Source organism: Camelus bactrianus, chromosome 22 (genome assembly GCF_048773025.1).
Source record: "Camelus bactrianus isolate YW-2024 breed Bactrian camel chromosome 22, ASM4877302v1, whole genome shotgun sequence".
In the NCBI taxonomy this organism is placed as follows: Eukaryota; Metazoa; Chordata; class Mammalia; order Artiodactyla; family Camelidae; genus Camelus; species Camelus bactrianus.
Genome location: NC_133560.1, coordinates 18,958,065 through 18,977,308, shown reverse-complemented (window position 1 = coordinate 18,977,308; position 19,244 = coordinate 18,958,065). Strand labels below are relative to the sequence as shown.

The 19,244-nt window shown below is 43.6% G+C and overlaps 1 protein-coding gene across 3 annotated transcripts in view; it reads right to left on the bottom strand.

Annotated features, from left to right (window-relative positions):
• Nucleotides 1-12,330, bottom strand: part of GABRB2 (gamma-aminobutyric acid type A receptor subunit beta2) — a 206,709-nt gene extending 194,379 nt beyond the window's left edge. The window contains exons 1-4 of one of the 3 annotated variants that reach the window (XM_074350327.1): nucleotides 12,043-12,330; nucleotides 11,158-11,383; nucleotides 10,910-11,001; nucleotides 9,851-9,918 (exon numbers count right to left, since the gene is read on the bottom strand). In XM_074350327.1, coding sequence (XP_074206428.1) covers nucleotides 9,851-9,918; nucleotides 10,910-11,001; nucleotides 11,158-11,234 — 237 coding nt within the window. In that variant the 5' untranslated portion in view covers nucleotides 11,235-11,383; nucleotides 12,043-12,330. The remainder of the gene's footprint in view (nucleotides 1-9,850; nucleotides 9,919-10,909; nucleotides 11,002-11,157; nucleotides 11,384-12,042) is intronic. The other 2 variants (XM_045508189.2, XM_074350328.1) reach the window with 2 other exon arrangements.
• Between the last annotated feature and the right edge of the window lie 6,914 nt (nucleotides 12,331-19,244).

The following is a 19,244-nucleotide window of genomic DNA, read 5'->3' as shown; positions in this document are numbered from 1 at the left end:
CAGTTATATGAGCTATGCAGTCTTAGAAATCATACAATCCCTCTCGTCCTTCTTTCTACATTTTTAAAAGAGGATAAAAAATAGGGTGACCTAGGTCACTGGATTTTGGTGAACATTAAAGTGAAATATTGTCTGCAGGTCTGAATTTTGATTTTTGCAGTATTATTGTCGCTAATATGCAATGCCTTTCTCCGTACTGTCTCCACCCCCACTGACTCTCCCACAGGACTGTTCTTATCTTCCATCCATTCGTGTGGCACGGATCCTTCTTGCTTAATCCAACTCTCCCTCTTCCCTGAGGTCTTCTCCAAATCCCACCTACTCTGACCACTTGGATCTTTATTGTCCCCAAAACCCATATTAATACTAGAGGACAGTCTGTGGTCAGATTCCTTGATTAGTGATTGTATTAGCTTCCACCTTCACGATAAAACCAATATTCCTCAAACAGTGGCCCCAAGATAATACCTGTATCAGTCAAATAGACAGCTTTCATTTATTTTTATTTTTTAATGGAGGTCCTGGGGATGGAACACAGGATCTCCTCCCTGCTAATAAGCATGTGCTTTACCACTGAGCTATATTATCCTCCCCTTTCCCCCTTTTTTTAAAAAATGGAATAGAGAGCTTTTAAACAAGCAGATTTCTGAACTCCATCCCAGACTTACTGAATCAGACTCTGGTCATAAGTCCTTCAAATACTAACATGAATATAAGACCCTGAGGATTCTGCTGCACAGTAAAGTCTGAGGACCACTGTAAAAACTTAGATCTCCACCTTTTATTTTGATTCTTCCACCACAAAGATACGCCAGCCTTTCCTCACACCATCTGGGACACTCTTCTCACCCTCAGCCCTCACCTCCCCCTTCAGGCAATTAAGATTAATCTTGCTCGACTTGAGAGTGAGTCTTAGGTCCAGTGGAAGAACTATTTCATGCCCTTCCACAAAACAGCCTCGCTGGTGTGGTGCCGGTGAAGCAGCCCGCAATAAATGCTTCCTGGGAGCCTGACGCAGGGCAGTCCTTCCACTGCCCCTCCGACAACTCCATTCGCCCCTTATTTGTGGAGCTCCTACTAACTGTCGGGCGTGTGCAAGGCACTGGGGACACAGACGGACACTGTCCCTGCGTTCACACACCTCAAAATCTCTGATACTTTTCCATGGCTTATTCGTGGATCTCTTTTCTAAGATACATGTAGATTTCACCTTAAAAACTTCATTAATTGTTGCTCTTGTGTAAGGAAAAAAGTTATTTCATCTTCAATTGCCAGAACAATTACTTCTAAGTTAAGGCCTCTTGGCAGGTAAGCGGGCAGTAGGTGCCAAACGACAGAGCAAGGAAAATGAGACTTGGCAATAAAAAATGCCACTAGAATGTTTACAAAATGAGCACCAGCAAGGGTCAGTGGATTAAAGACACGTCCATATTTTTCCACATAAATAGGGACAGAATCATATAAGCCCACATCTCTCCTTGTTTAATAAAATACGTATTTTGCAAATGAAATGCACAATTGGAAGCAACACATAGAACTTGTGTTTGTACCTTTTAAAAACTCATCACTTTCTACTTTTTTATTCCTCTTTTAACTGTCCATTTCAACTTATTTTTATGTCATCCAAAAATGTAAGTTGATTTTGGAAAAACTGAGTAATATCAAGATAGAAACAGAGTGAAAAGCAGCTGTGTAAATATGAGTCAAATTGATATGCAAAGTTTTAAAAGTTTCCATTTATAGGCTATTTAAACCCAGTTATTTACCTTATATATGACTTCTACTGTTAATAGTGCATAAGTAAAAATAAATGTTTATTTTCAAACAGTCTAAAGCTAAAATTATGACTAATAATCTCTAAAATATATTTTAAAATTCCCTTTTGAAAAAAAAAAGAGTAAAACAAAGTGCCAGCATACTCATGTTTATAAGATCACCAAGAGGCATAGAAAAAGACACGCCAGTTTACCCTGGTAGCAGTAGAGGTGTGTATTCTTTTTAAGAAAGCATAAAACTATAAAAATATTGATGGTCTGTTGAGTGAAAATGCAGACTATAACATTCTCTCTGCAAAATGACAAAGTACAATGGGTAAAGAATAGGTAAGCAAACAGATAAGAACTAGGAGGCAACATAGGCAAACTAAAACACAGTTGTAATGATGTAATGGGGATGTGGATAATTTTTGCCTCTGATGTTTGTTGGTATTTTTAAATTGGTTTTGTCACCATGCACCACCAAACATAAATGAAAATGGTGATTGAGCCCAAAATCCATTACTCCATGAGAAAATCTCCTTCTTTTCTCAAGTTGCTTGGAGACAAAAGCACATCACCATTCTCTGCATCATCAAGGGTTCTCAGCTGGGGACACGTTCAACCCCCAGGGCACATTTGCCAATTTCTGGAGGCAGTTTTGGGTTTCACAACTGCGGGGGGACCTCTGGCATACAGTAGGTAAAGGCCAGGGATGCTGCTAAACATCTTGCAATGCACATGACAGCAAAGAATTCTCTGGCCCCAAATGCCAAGAGCGCCAATCACCAATGCACGATCACAAAACAAGCCAGTGCCCCACCCAGAAATGAGTCAGTACTCCCCACCACAACATTAAGAAAAACACTTTCTCTGATTTACATTCTTACAGAAATTCCCAAGAGCATTCAACCATGAGGTGGGAGTGAGAACACTAAAGCACACTTTGAGGTACTTCTAAAATATGAAACTTGAGTGATCTCACTCCCTTTCCTTCTCTTGCAGGGGAAGTGCACAGTCAGACCTTTATTTCATGCCACAGTCAAGCTTGCATTGTTCAGAGTCCTACAAAGCAACAGCAAAGGATCTGCCCTAAGAGTTAACCAAGAGAAACAGATTCATACACTGCCCATATCATGTGGCGCCACTGTTTAGACACAAATGAATAAGTAATTATTGAGATGTAATCTTTATAATGAACCGCATTTATACTGTGCCGAGTAGAGGGAGTGAAGATCTGGGAAGAGAAGAAACAACACTCAACCACCTTTAAAAGAATTCTTTGCAGGAGTGGTTTATCAGAAATCACAAAAATGCATTCGCAATTGGAAAAAAAAATTCAATTGAAAATGAGGTCTTAAAAATAAAACACAGAAAAAGGGAAAGGGTCATTTCACAAAGTGTCCACCCATAGCCCAAAACCACTGACACGGTTCACAGCTCCTGAACTTCATCAGCCCACGTTTTGTGACAATTATTGGCTTTCATGGTTCTATGACATTCTGCTAGAGCAACAGAAAAATTATTAGACAACGTAACAACACCATTCATAATGAAAGAAATTATGATACAAGAAACATCCTCAACTCTTCAGGATCTTAAATAAATCTTCCTTTATTGCTAGGTTTAAACTGTGCTCAACAGATGTAATATAAAGTATAAATTTCTCAAGGACAGAAACCACATCTTACATTCTACACACATTAAATAAAGCACTTATTTGAAAAAAAAACCATGTTCCTGAAATGAGAATATTTTTTCAAGGTAGAGTGAGGAGTAACAGTAACATCTTTTAGAGAATGAGTTGATCTGATCCACCCACTGTTTCCAAAAATAAAAATAAAAACAAACAACAGAGCAGACTCCTAAGGAATAAAAATGATTTTTAAAAACGAGGACTTGCTACATCTAAAAGTGCAGTATAACCAGATGGCTGAGACTGAGGGATGTGAAGTCAGTCATTTGCTAGCTGTGTGATTTTAAATAAGTCACTTAAACTCTCTGGGCCTCAGTTTCTGTTTTGTAAGCAGGTGGGTAGCAGCCATACCACTGTTTTAATAGGAGGATTGGATGAGACAATGTACATCAGTACGGTACCTACCCAAGTTAAGATCTCAATGAGCAGTAACTGGGATTACGTTTTAGATTAGTGTAATGATGGTGGAAAATGTTGGGCACTGCACAAGAGGAGGACAGGGGGAAGAGAGAGGGAAGGAGGAGACAACATAACCGCTTGCTAAAATTGGGTAGGACAGCTTCTAGGCATAGTTTGCTGGGAATTAAGCCTGGGTCAGTGAGTGTTCTCACCCGCTTCACCACTCCCCATCCCACCCACCCCACCTTACCTCCGGCTTTGTATCTGCAACCTACTCCCTTCGAACAGAAACTTCTCCTCTAAATGCTATATGACTGCTTGGAGCCACTGCCCTCTCCCCACTTCACTCCAGATCCACACTTTTCAAAAGAGCTGTCTTCAACCACTGAAACTCATCTTGCTGCGTTTACCAATGCGCCCCTGTTAGTACACGTGGGAGACAGGTTCCAGAACGTACTTCAGTGGATCGCTGTGGCATGTGAGGCAGCTGACCACTTCCTTCCTTTTTAAACTCTCCTGTGCCTCAGCTTCAAAGACATTATTATCTGCAGGCTCTCCTCTGAGCTCCCTGACTGCCACTCAGCTGCTTAATTAATCTCCTTTGCGGGCTCCTGTTCCACATTCCACCACTTAAATTACAGTGCTCACCAGGTCTCCGTTTTCAGCTGCCGTCTCACTTTCCCTTTTTAATTGCATCTACTCTAGGGGAGGGTATAGCTCAAGTGGCAGCGTGCATGCTTAGCATGCACAAGGCACTGAGTTCAATCCCCAGTACCTCCTCTAAAAATACGTGAATAAACCTAATTACTACCCCCCCAAAATCTACATAATTTATTGTATCCACTCATACAGTTAAGTACCACGTATATTCTGACAGTGTCCAAGTTCATCTCTCTGGTCATGACTTCTTACCTGGCTCTAGACCTATACTTTCTAGTCTCCATCCACAGAGTCCATGTGTGGAAAAAAGTCAATGTTCCCCAAAGTGAACTCACTATCTGCCCACACACCTCACTCCCCGCCCCACTCCCCACCCCACTCCCAACCTGGCTGCCCTTTCAGTGTTCTCCATCCGTATCAATAAATGGTACCATCAGAAACTTAGGATTCACCAAGTCCTGTCGTTTCTGCCTTGTACATGCCCTGATTTTGCATCCTCTCCTTTACATCCCTGCCTCTGTTCATAGTTCTTTCTGGACTTTTACAGTGGATTTCCATCTCATCTCTCAACCTGAGGTCTTGCTAACCCTCCATACTTGAAAAGCATCTTCCAGAAGTGGAATCTATTCAAGCAATTCCTCTATGGACATCCTTCCATCCATGGGACCCCACAGCCCTTGGAGCAAAATTTAAACTTCAGCAGGCTACAAAAATGGTCTTTGTCATCTGATCGCCACCTGTGATCTCAATATCAACTCTTAACCACCTCCTCACGCTCACTCCCAAAGCCAGCCGTTCAAAGTCACATTGCAAATCCCTAATCCCACGCAATTCTCCTGTTTTTTTTCCCCTGCTTGGAATATTTATCCACAGACCTCTAACCCCCATCTCCACCTAGGAACTTCTACATAATACCTCAGGACTCTGTATTCCCAATGCGCCCTGTGTATTTCTGATTTCAAAGGACTTAATATTCCTACACTGTGATTCTTTCTACATTGGTTGATCCAAATAGTAACCTAAAGAGTTCCTATGCTCTGTTTTTCCACATAGATGGTACCATGACTCGTGAATAATAATAAATGACTGCTCTGAAAATGAAGAGTTCACCCAGTATCTGTGGCATTCACCAGGAGTCAAACATCCCACCAACCACTGTGTACAGAGCAAAACCACACAGAGAGAGAGAGACTATAACCTTGTCTGCATGTATTTTATACACATGAATTAGGAAGACAGAATATGGAACATATCAGGCAATGTGAAATATCAAATCACAAATGAATGGTGAAGCCAACAAGTGACAAAGGAGATACAGATCACTAAGTACTCAACTGGCTGCTCAGAAAAAGTTTTAGAGAAAATACTTATGTTAAACATAAAAACAATGTAAGTGGTAGAGCGCATGCTTAGCATGCATGAGGTCCTGGGTTCAATCCCCAGCACCTCCATTAAAATAAATAGATAGACAGATAGACCTGACTACCTCCTCTCCCCCACAAAACAATGTTTAAAAATAGAAAAAGAATCTCAGTGTGAAATAAAATTCATATTAAAAAATAAGTATACTAGGGCCCCACGTAGAATTAACAACAGCAAACGCCTAGGTATTAAGTTTCCCAAGGTCAGGAGACAAATCAGTCTTGCTCACTGCTCTGTCCCTAAGGCCTAACACATGGCTGGATCATAGTAGCTGCTAAACAATATTTGTGTCGAATTGAATTTTCAACTGTGCAGCTGGTGATGCAAGAAAACATCTGGTTAAAAAAAAAAAAAAAAGGCAGCCCTTTTCTCCGTTCGCCATTCCATAAGAAGGTAATTTGTGTATGTGTTTACTAGAATGCTTTCCTCCAAAGTGAAATATTGCTTCACTCGTTGGTTGGCAAATGTGTTGTTTCAAGAAGAAACAACTTTAAATGAAGAGAAATCTTTAAACGAAGAGAAAGTTATTTCAGTCCCTAATCCTCAAGAGCCAATTTTGGATCTTAAAATGCACTTTTCATCAAAGAATCTTAACAAAAAGATTCCTGCCAATTTAACCAAGACATCTAAAAATGCTTCGCTCTACAGCCAAGCTTTCTGCTCAGGAACATTCTAATTGAGATCATGTTCTTCCAAAGATCTTCCATGAGGCCAGCAGTCACCTGAGTCACATGGCTCAATTAGATACCATCACTACCTTCCTAAGATCATGTAACTGCATGCCATTGAGGAATTCCGCATTTTTCTTACACTTATGTTGGATTTCCAAGTTTTCCTGGAATTTCTTTGTACCCAATAGAGCTATCATCATAAACCAAACCAGAGACACGTGTAACTTTGAGGTGGAAGTGAATTTGGCATGCCCCTCCGATTTCAAACATAAGGAAACTGAGATCATGTAATGGAAGCTACTGACCCCAGAATGCTCAGGGCAGCGGCTTAGAATGGACACTGGGTCTCCTTAGTGACAGCCAGTCCTTTACACACGCTGCATTGATGGAACACCAATACTTCCACCTGCATCACTTTATTAATTCTGGTAGTCACCTGAGATACATGAAATGGGATTACTACTCCCTCTTAACAGGCAAGGACATCAAGCCCCCTCGGACTGTGAATTCCCTCAGGTTGACTGAGCAGCAGAAGCACAACTAGGATTCAATTCTATTACTGTCATTTACCAGGAGCACCGCATCGACATGGGCCTTTTTTCCTTTCGGTACCAATGACTCAGTGACAACCTAAATGGCCTAATGCCTACCGTTCATCAAAGGAAGACTGGCTACTATAAAAGCAAGCAAGCTACAATTGCCAGAGGCTGCAGGCCACAAAGGATACAAATGCAGAAGCATGTGTGTTAATCAATTTTGAGTTTTCACTTAAATAATCAATCAACGATTGTTTCACAACTGAATCTAATCAAAAGACCCCAACCAATTTAGACCTGTCGACAGTGGGCAAAATGCCATAGACGTCTTCTTTTATTAACACACCAGTGATGGAACTTCCCACCTGTTGCTTCACACCAAATAAATATACTTTAAAAATGGCGTCTATCACAAAATTTTTCTTTGAAGGATTAATTTAAAAGCACTATGGTTGTTAATCATATAAGTGCTAAATTTTTCAACAAGTAAAGCTGTGTCTGGACAAGTCCACGTGTGTTAGCAGCAGGCTAAGAAGGGGGCCTAGCATGGAATTTTAACACTTGGTTCTAATCATTAATGCTGCAGTCCTGGCCTATTTACAACCTGACATTTGTATTTTGCACTTTCAACATCCCATGATTTTTCTGCAACAGTAAATAGCCTTAAGAGATAACACCTTGCCTTAGCTGGGTCTATATTTTGACTAGCAGGTCTTGGCATTGTGTCCAGCTCTGATACCTCTCCAAAATGCTGCACACCAGGGAAAAATGAACAAAACTTAAGAAGAAGGAAAAAAGTACTGCTGCTCTAAGCCATTTTGGGATATAGTTCTATTGCAGCAACGTCCAATCATCTTATCATCTCCTTAGATTCTAAATATTTCTTAATTTTGCCATAAAATCCCATTTTCGTGACACTCTGAAGAGGAAGGCGACAAAATAAAATGTAGCAGAAGAAAAAGCATAAATAAATCAAAATTCAAAAGAGAGGCCACACAGAACCACACCTGATTTCCATATCACTGTTTTTAGCAAAACAATTTAGACTCAACTACCTGGGACTTTAGCAGGTACCCACATTAGGACATTTTGCATTTTTATGATAAAATTCAAACTATAAACTGACAAAAAAAAAAACCCTCCAAAATCCCACAGAAGTGAGTATTTGCATATCTGAGAAGTTAAATAGTTTCCCAGGAGAGAAATATTCTGTACCTACACAGGAGTCTCAAAATGTGTGGGAAATCTGTGGTTCTGAATCATCCAATAGTGTCTTGAGGCTGTGTTTATAGCCTGTATCATAAAAAACTTTCCCAATAATTAAAACATAAGGTAGATGTCATTTATAAACATAACTGAAATAGATGAACGTCCTCTGGAGTAGTCATAAGATGTTTCATAAGCTCGTGGTACCTCGAGATGATCACCTATCTTTGGACATTTTATAAGAGGCGGGGCTGGTTATTCGAGCTTCCTCTATATTTGAATTCTGGGATGATGAAAGTTTGTGAAATGCTGAGAGCATGTCCACTACCCAGTATTTGGCTCTCTTGAGTGAATTAAAAAATGTCCTAACTTTCAAGTCCTGAAGGCAGGCTAACAACTGCTTTGTATAAAACTTTACACACGACACCCTCTTCTTTAATAGTGCATTCCATTTCTAGGCAGGACCACACCATAATACAATCCTCTAAAATGTGCTGTGTGCTGTCAGGATTGAAAGTAATATTGGCATCTTACATTCAAGTGTGGCCTTTCTAGAGAGACTTTTCCCAAGGTGAAAACTTCAAAAACACAGAGGAGAAAAGTCACTGGAGAAATGGACCCAGTAAGCAGGGGTATCTGGGACACTTGTCATTGTCTTATGTGTCTGCAGTGCCCCAACATGGGCAGCAGGGGGCGCTCCTGCATGAGGCAAACCCCCCACAAGTGTTCCCTGGAGGGGAACACGGAGGCTTTTTCTCTTAACACTTGCCCCAGGTCCAAAGAGGTAGCCACTAAGGAGTGCTGCTGTCCATAAATTGCACAAGCTTAGGACATGCGGTGAATAACATTGCAGAAGTGACCAGAGATGACACATGGGTCTGAGCCTGCTTTTTGAAAACAGTGTGGCCAATTTTTATTTTATGCATTTTGGCAGGCAGGAGGGGTTAAAGGAGCAGGTGAGTAATTGAGGGTGGGGGATGGAGGTGCGGGGAGGGAGGTGGTTTGCCATCAGCTATAAAGAGGCCATCTCCAAAAGCAACAAGTGGACCTCAGAATCCCAGGATCGTTTATTCGGCCTCTCTGCTACAGTTTAGTTTGCAGGTTATAGCCTCCGTGAAATGTCGAATCAAAACCCTCCCTCGCCCCTCCTCCGAGACGCCACCCCAAACCCAGAAAATCACTTGATGAAGCAGGTTTCCCACTGAACCATAGGAAATGTGACTTCTGCAGGGGTTCTCCTGCATGTGGCTGCGCTTTGCACGTGAACGTGTAATGCATTTTATTCCCTCTATGCCAAGTCCCAAGATTTCAAACCAGGCTGGAAAAAGCCTCAGGGACCAGAAAGAGCCAGCTCAAAGACAGTGGGTTCCAAAGCAAAATCCCCTGCTCTCACTGCCACTTCACACACATACTCACGCGCACCCCACCCCCACCGACTGGATCCTTTCTCCTTCCTGTCCCCAAATGAAGGTCTGCGGAGACACAGCCATAAACCTCAATACTCACCATATTGACTTCAGAAACCATATCAATGCTGGCAATGTCAATATTCATTCCCACGGCCACCGGGGGACCTGCAAACCAAAATGGCCAGCCACGTGATTTCTCAGAACTTCAATCTTTCTTAGCAAAAGTAGTCCCGGGCACGGGAGACACTGTCCCAAATCCCTCCCCACGGCTCACCCTCAAATTCTTCACTCTGTTTTTTTTTTAAGGGTGACAGGTACTCCTCTGGGAAATGTTCTATTGAACCGACAAGCACGTGTCCGGATGGGTGAGGGATTCCAGCTTAGTCTACATATGCAGATGTCTCAGCGTGAGAATACACACAACTCACAAAAGCTCTGGGTATCAGGAGAGCCCCAGGGAATTTTATATTGTACTGAAACCCCCTCCTCATTCTTCGCACCCCCACTCTGTGCAGGTTTTAACCCTCTGAGCTTTGTTAGAGTCTAAAGCAAAATTAAATGGGTATTTTATCAGTGTATCTAAGGCTGCACCAAGAGAGGTCCCTGCCCCCCCCCACCTCCCCCAAACCCCCGCACCCTCCCCCACCCTCCACTGCCCCCTGCACTGAGGCTTCCAGGACTGGATAATATCCAGACACCAGCCACTTTAAATCACGGCCAGAACTCTTCCAAAGTAGGCGGGCACAGGGGGTTAATGCCACTTCTCAACCAACAGTCTGCACATCTTGTCCTCAAAAATGTTCACGATGGCCTTCAGTAAGCCAGGTTCACTGGGCACATCATTAAGTAAACTTAGGAGGTTTGTATCTCAACAAGGCAAAGACAGTGAAGCAAAGGATTTAAGCAGTGAAGTTGAAGGACAGCAGTCACCAATACAAGCTGGGGGTGGGGTTGGGTGGGGGGGTGTCCTCTCTGAAAGACCATCTAAGTGCTGGATAGGGACAAACCGCCTTAAGTTTGGGTCCGTTTCTCAATATGGTAACACAGAGACACGTTCAGAACACCACATGCAACCCACAATGAGGGAGAGGGAAGACAGCGCACAAAGCTCAAAAGACATTTGGGCTGTAGCTTATTTCCAAGGGAACTCCATTACCTCCAAAATCTGGTCTCAGCCGAATATCATAGCCTTTCAGGAGTCTATCCACCGTCTCTTTAACCAGCGACATATTACTAGGGTCATTGACACTAAAGAGAGAAAAGACAATAAACAGGCATCAGTAAGACAGGAGGCACAGCGTCTTCAGCATCTATCTCATCCTCACTACAGATCCCTGCTCACAGAGGTATGCAGGCAGAGCCCTTCAAAGTGAGAAACGGAAAAGAAACGACAGACACACTTACCTCTGCGCACAGACAGCGGCGATTATTAAGGGGAATGACCAAATCCCAAAGTAGCCCTTTTTCCGGACTCTCCACATCCCTTTAGTTTTGGATGGGATTGAGGGTTTCACTGAAGAGAGGAGATCCAACTTAGTCTGCCCAGTGCAGTAATTCTAATGTGAGGCGCATGCGCACGGCGTACCAAAACATCAAAGGGGCAGCAGCGGTTGCCTGGGACCGAGATTTTCTTGTTAAAGGAAAAAAAAATTAAAGGGGAAAAAAGAAAAAACATATATATCTATAATATATACGTATTTGAATAATATAGTAAAGTCACCCCACAGGAGGAAGCCAGAGTAAAATCTTTGTTGTTCTTTCTTTAAGGCAAAAACAACGAAAGCGTCTGGTAAGTTTCGGTAGTTGCAGATGGCAGCTTTGCACCTCGCGGGTTGTGGGGTTTGGGTGTGTGTGTGTGTGTGTGTGTGTGTGTGTGTCTTCTCTTAAATATGCAAAACCAGATTAGGAATGTAAGGTCTAGCAGGTGTGTAGTGCTAGGGGAAGATGGGTGCCCAGGAGCCCACTTCTGGTCTCGGCAAGCGGCAAAGAGAGGAGTCTGAACTTTATTTCCATGGCATCCCCTGCCTCGGGCGAGATGGGTGCTGGAGGTGGGGGTTGTGCGGCTGGGGGAGGGTAGGGGACAGTGGGAGCAGGAGTCGAAGGCGGGGGGAGGGAAGAAACCAATGGGAGGAGTGCTAAGTAATGCGTTGGATTTGGGGCCGGGAGTGGAGTGGGGAGGTAGCGTGGAGAATAAGAAAGACACGGAAAAATAAGGAAAAGAAAGAAAAGAATAAAATGAAGCTTGGTCTTTCATAGGAGGCAAGGAGCAAGCTTTTCTTCACTACTCACGGGCGATTTCTTTCTCCTCCTCCTCACCCTATGCCCCCTATTCCCAGAGAAGAAAACCTCGGGGTCCCGGTTTCTCGCCGTGTGACGTGCCTGACCCGCGAGTCCGGATTATTTATAGCAGGAGGTGGTGGGGGCGGGCGAGGGGAGCAGAAAGGCAGTGCTGTCTCTCCAGGTTTAGGTCTGCTGCTGCACTGGGAAATTATGGTAGGAAGGGTGGGGTTTGGATGCGGGGTGATGGGACGCTGGGGCCTGGGGGTGCTCGGGGCGAGAGGGACGCTCCCGCGGCGACCGCGTGCGGGAAGGGCGGGCGGCCGGGCGGGACGCGCCCGGCCGGCCCCCCACGCCCCCTCAGCGCACGCGCACAGGCGCGCGCACGTGCGGCCCCCTCCGCGCGCCCCTCCTTACCTCGCAGGCCTGAGCTCGCCGCCCACTCCCGCCGCGCGGCGCTGGCGTCCCCGGCCCCTCGGCCCCGGCCGCGGTGGGCGGGCGGTGAGGACGGACACCTGGCGGTGCCTCGGCGCGCACAAAGCCCTAGCAGTCCCTAGAAGGCGGGCAAAACGAGGGGGAGCCCCGGGGCCGCCCGCAGTCTCCGCGCCACTTCGTCCTCGCTCCTCTGCCCGGAGCCGGGAAGAACTCGCACACCCCGGGGCTGCCTCTTCCGTCCCGCCGGAGGCTCGACCCAGCGGCAGCAGCGAGCGAGCCCCGGGGTTGGAGAGGGAGGTAGTTACTCAGCTCACGGAAGAAATTTTCCCTCAGCTCGAGGGAAAGAGACGTGCCGCGGGCGCCAGGAGATGCCACCGGGCTCCGGCGGCGGGGCCGTCTGAAGGCGCCCCGGCCCGGGACGAAGGATTCTCCCGGTTCTCCTGAGTTTATCCGGCAACGAGGGCGCAGGGGAGGGGAGGGCAGGTGCTCCCGCCACCCCTCCCCCTCTCCTTGGTGAATAACTGGAAAACTCAGAGCTCAAACCTACGTCCGGACCCCAAAGCATAACTTCTGACTCCTCCTATCATTGTCAATATTAACTGAGTACCTACTACGTGCCAGGACTGCTTCATGAGTTCATTCTTGCAAGCCCAGGTTTAGCCAGCATAGCATCTCACTTTCCCTGTACTATGGATTTAGAAACCGGCGCGCTAAAGCTACGAAACTTGCCCAAGGTCACCCAGATGACTAGAGGTAAAACCGAGATTGCACTCCAGAGCCACCGTATTAGACAGACCATCTTGACTCCCACTTCCCGACCTTGCCGACCGCAGGCACCAAGTGCAGCGCGGCTCCCGGGCCCGTGGAGCCCCCGGCCGCCGCGGGAGGCGCGGGCGCGCGCACCGCCCCCGGCGCGCCGGGCCCCGAGTCTGCGGAGGGGAGGGGGCGCCCGCCGCTGCACCCGGGACTCCTCATGGGCCGGGTCCGATTGGCGCTCGACTTAGTGGCCTCTTGACAACCTCCCTCCTCCTCCTCCGCCAAGGTCAGAGGTCATTCTGAGGCCGCTGGGGGAATGACTCCAGGGGAAGCGTGGAGGCGGGAGGGCTGAGAGGCGGGAATCCGAGTAGGGTGGAAGGCGAGCAGGAAGGCAGAGTGTGTGCCTTCACCGACAAAGGGAGTTTCTGGATTAGAGACAGGTAAAACAGCCCCCTGGACTGTGCACGCGCACAGCGTAGCGAGCTACCCGACTGCGAGTCCTAGAGTCCATCCAAAGATACGTGCACACGCGACAGCGAGCCAGGGAGGGACGGAGGTAGGGAGAGAGGGAAGGGAAAATGGAAATCTGTAACTCTCCTGTCTGTACTAACTTGGTTTGAGACTCAAGGAATCAAAATACAGACCTGTGGCCCAAGAAAACTGCCCATTTCCCTCTTTCTCTTGACTCACACACAATGGGAATCTTTTACACAAACTTACTATATTGAAGGGGGTAAAGTTTAGATTATTAACATTATGCCAGAAGATTCCCAGCGCAGTTTGAACTTCACCACCTGGTGAAGCCCTAGAAAGCTTTTCTTCCTCCGGACCTTAAAACAGGGTTTCCTTCTGACGGTTAGCTGTCCACGTAGCACTTGCTGCATCACCAGCCTTTCTTATTTAGGCCCAGTTCAGCTTGAGTTGAAAGGACAAAACTCCATAAACAGAACAAAACCATGAATACCATCATTTGTCATCCGCTATTAATAATAGCCCAGTGAAAGGTTAAACATTTATTGAAGACCTCATCTATACAGAAAATTCAAGAAAAGAAAGGCAAAGGGTTAAAGTCAAAGCAACTTGCATCTCAGCAAGTAAGACAATAGCACAGTGCACACTGAAAGTTTCAAATAAACTGGAGGCAGACCTTTGGGCTCAAATCCCAGTTCAAACACTTAGTATCTGTGACTTGAGCAGGCTCTCTAAGCCTCAGTTTCCTCTTCTGCAAAAATTAAAATAATAATACTGTCTTCTCCTTTGGCTGTTGTAGAATGATATAAATATATGTGTAGTGGTTGGCATGTGATTAATAAATATTAGTACTTCTTAATGAATAAGGGATAATGAGTGAACAAGAAAGCAAACAAGGCTTAATAGACTTCATAAAGGACATAAAGAGTGGACATAAATCTGGTGCAATTATCCTGAGAAGGCATATAGATTAGCCTGAGAAGAGAGGAGCAGATATTTCAAGGGAATTAAGGTAAGGTTAAGAAGGAAACGTATTAAAGGCCCTAGCAGCAATCAAAAGGAGAAAAGACAAAATCATATTTATTTTCTTTATGTGTTAACGTCTCAGTGTTATTTCTTAATAATAACTGTAGCTAATATAATGATAGAGATATCCCTACTGGTTACAAAATCTGAGATCAATTTATGCCTAAAGTGGGTCTCTATTTTACAGCAGAATCAACTCTAGGACATCCCTCTGGAAGACTTGGCTGACAGTGCTGCCTAGGAATGTGAAAATTGGAACAATAATGTGCAAAGGAAGGCACTGCTGGATTCTGGAAATGTGTCAGCTGCTGGAGAGCATCCTCCGTGATCCCAGATGTACAAGGAGAAGGCAATATGTGAGTACTCTTAAGAGATCATGATTCAAAATCATCCCTGAGTATGAAGCATGTAAATGCCAAGTAACAACAATCACTAATCATCTGCTATTTGTCTTCGCTATAACATTTATTCATTTGTTCTGTAAATATAGACTGGGTACCAACTCTGCATCAAACATTATTTAACAAGCATTGGGGATGATGTGTTGAAAAGGCAGACATACATGGTCATTATCTTTTTGAAGCTTACATGCCAGTGCGGTAAAGAGCGATATAGAAGTCGTAACAGATGTAGCATGTATTTGGGAAAAAAATAGGATATTATATAATCCATCATTAATGCAAACAACTCGGAAGATTTGGGTAAAACTTGCCTGATGGTGTGATATTTTAATTGAGATTTGAGAGGTGGGTTAACCTGATGAAAAGTTGAGGGAAGAATAATCCAGGAAGAAGAAATAGTACGTGCAAGTATCCTTGGCAAGACCCAAGAGAGGATGGCATAAATGAAGAATGAAGGAAGAACAGGAAGACTAGGGGACAAGGGTAAGAGTGAGTCCAAGAGTGAAGTGGTGGGGGAGCTGGACAGGAGCAATTTGGTGCCATTGACCTGTTGAAGCAGAGGAGTGACAAGATGAGTTTTACTCACACTGGAGGAAGGTGGTAATGGCGGTAAGGGATCTCTGATTGCAGGAATCCAGGTGAGAGGTGATGTTGGTCTGAATTAGGCCAGTGACAGTGCAGACAGAAAGAAGTATCTAGAGTTGTGTGGGAGAACTCTGACACATGGGATATGGGGAGTGGGGGAGTTGAAGGATTCAAGGATGGCTCATGCATTCTGGTTTGAGCAACTCAGTGGTCATGGTAGAAGAAAGGTGATGGGATAGTACATTCAGTTCGGGTCATCGTAAGTTTAAGGTGCCAGCCGTCTCAGGTGCACTGAATGCTTTGATATATTCACCTAAGCTCAGAACTGAGGGCTGACTTGGGGCCAAGACCAAATGTCCATATTCCACCCTGACACGTTACTTCCCTTTCTGTCTGATTTTTTCTCTTTAGAACATATTACAATCTAACATATTTAACATTGTCCATGGTAATTCTATCTTCCCGCATGGAATTAAAGTTCAGAAAAATCAAGAATTTTGTCTGTTTTGCTAGTTGCTGTATTCTAATTCCTAGTCCCTAGAGTAGAAACCTAATACATATATTTTATTGAATACGTCTATATTTGATGATCTTGTGGATGCAAACAACTTAAATCATGGGAATATATGAGACTTCTGCAGGGAGGGTGAACAGAATAAGACCAGAGGATCTAGGAGAGAATCTTCTGGAAAAGGACGATTACAGCCAATCAGAAGAGTGAAATTAGAAACGGTCCAAAGGGGAAGAGGAAAACCACCGTGGTGTGACTTAAGCCAAGGAAAGACAATATTCTGACGGAGAAGGATTACACAACTGTATTAAATCATCAAAAATGTTTTAAAATTTTTTGAATAGATATTATATGCTTATAGTATAAAATTCAAAAGGCACGCCACTGTGTGCCTCTGCCACCTTGATTCCCTCCCTGGAACCTCACACAGTTCAGCTGGGAGGAGGGTAAGGGGGTGTTCAAGGCTATAGCCTTTCTCCTGTTGAAGAACAAGTGGGGCATATGCCCGCAGGTGGCAGGTCGTCCTCCCTGACCTCCTGCTGCTGGTGCAGCATCAGAGGTGATGATGACGGAGGAGGAACATGGGCCAAGTTTTGCCAAATGGACTAAACCTTTGTATTTATTATCCTTTTTTAAAATGAATAATGAATCTCTCACTTTAACTATTGATTGGGGTCTTTTTAAATAGTGTGCAGAAATTTCAGTAATATGGAAAAGTAGGGAGAAAGTCAGAAATAATATATGGAAAGAATATATACATTAACTGCTTTCAGTACAAATTTACTAATTACTGGTAAAGTGTTGTCCAGTATGTGGCTTCTTGGACCAACTGTAATATACAAACAAGGAACATTTTAAAATAACCTCTCTATATGTCTTATCTATGAATGCACCTTTAATTATTTTTGTGTGCTGAAGAATATTCGTAGGGTAGTTTAATTTTATCAAATTTTATTCCCCTATGCTAGTCAAAAATGCCCTTTATTTATTTGTCTGGTAAACTCTGCCTTCTCAGGCACTGGAAATTGAAATTTCTCATAAATTACCATAAATTCCAAATTATGGGCTTATAGGTTAATGAGGTTCTACTCTGCAGAATTAGAAAGGTGAATTCTATGCCCACTGAGTCCTGACTGTTTCTCCTTCAGTAGGTAGCACTGAATTCTTGACCACAGTAAATCCGATGACATAGAAATCAATTTAAACTATTTAACTAAAATATAACATGTAGTAATAATAATAAAATAATAATATCAGTGTGTAGGATGCTAGTCCAAATGCTTTATATATGGTAACATATTTAATTCTCACAATGTGGCTGTGAAATGTTCATTATTATTATCCCCATTTTATGTGTGAGGAAACAGAAGCAGAGATTAAGTAGCTATAAGATTATACAGGTTTTAAGAAAAAATTAATGGGATCAGGCTCTTCCTGATAACAGTGTGACCTTGTATATAAAACTCCTGCAGATTTGTCCACTCCACAGTTCTCAGATTGTCTCACCCACTAAGTTAATATAACAGAAATAAAATTTTAGCCCAGACAAAAGGATCTCTGTATGCAAGAAAGATTTGATTTAGCAAACGACCAATAGGAAATTTTAAAAGCTGGGGTTACTGGACACCTTTTGAAGGAAAATACCTTTTAGCACCACCTCAAATTAATCGATCTTCAAGAGTACAGGAGAGTGGTCCTCAAAGCACAAAATGAAATTACCGATGCCCCAGATGGAGGTAAAATGATTAGAGGAGGAAATTACCTGAGCTCTGACACCATGGGGGTACTAATTAGAGACAGGCGCAGTCTGAGCAGCAAGGAAACGCCACATCCCTTATGCCGGGAAGGGAGAGAAGTCCTTTTTACCAACTGCTTCTTCAGACCCACAGGGGAAGAGAGGTGTGCTTCTCAATATAAATAAATGAGCAAAACTGATGTATACGCCGTGACACTGGTGGTCCTAAGGAATAATTTCTCAGAATCTCTCTCAGGCTGGTTTCTTAGGGATGGCCAGTGAGAGGTGGCCAGAGATAGCTAATCCAATGTGCAGAACGGAGCTTTCCAGAATATGGCTCACACTATCTGAGGCCTTTCCTCTTGCTTCTCTACCAGGATTGGTTTTTCTAATTGATGCCTCAGTTAGAAAGCCGAGGCTTTACAAGCCTTCAGAGCGAGGGCCCATAAAAAATGTTTGAATTCTGAAAAATGTACCTATTGGATCCAAATTTAGAAAAGCAAACTGCAGTGTTGAAATTAATTAATCCTTAATTAAATGTCTATAAAAATTTAATCCTATGTCTGTAATTATACAAATTTAAATTTCATATGGGAAAGATAGATTTTAGTATGCTTTATATTATATGTCAAGGGTCCTCCAGAAGTTCAAGGACTTGGCATGTGAAGGTCTTAAAAGCTCCAGCTGTCTCCAGCCTCAGGCAGAGTTACTTTCCCTGCTTCTGCGCACTTCTTGCCAATTGTAGTGTCTTGCTTTATTGTTTCTGTATTATTCTTGTTTGCCTTAAACCCCCTTTGGAAACATCTCCATTGGCTAATTCTACAAGAACTTTTACTCTTGTTTTTTTTATTATTCCCCAAGCACAGTGCATTTATCTAACTTGTACGAGGCACTCAGTAATTGATACATTGTAATTTCAGTTATTATTGATAGCTCATACCTACTGAGTCCTTGCTTACGAGCTGGCCCACTTTGTGATAAACACCAACAGTTATTCATTTAATTCTTTGAAATGTATTATTCAGTGCTCTGGGGGTTGAGAGTGACAGGAACCAAACTCAAACTAGCTAAAGTAAGTGATTATTTTAAGGTCATGTGAACAGAAAAAGTTAATGTTGTTCAGCTTTGGGTACAGGTGGATTCAGAGGATTAAACTACTTCACCTCCTAATTCTGTTTTATGAAAGTTGGCTTTATTCTCAGACAGGCTCTCATCCAAAGATGACCATCAGTTGCTCTGGTTTAGCAACCCTGAGAGGATTAGCAACTCAGTAACTCCGGTAAAATTACAGGAG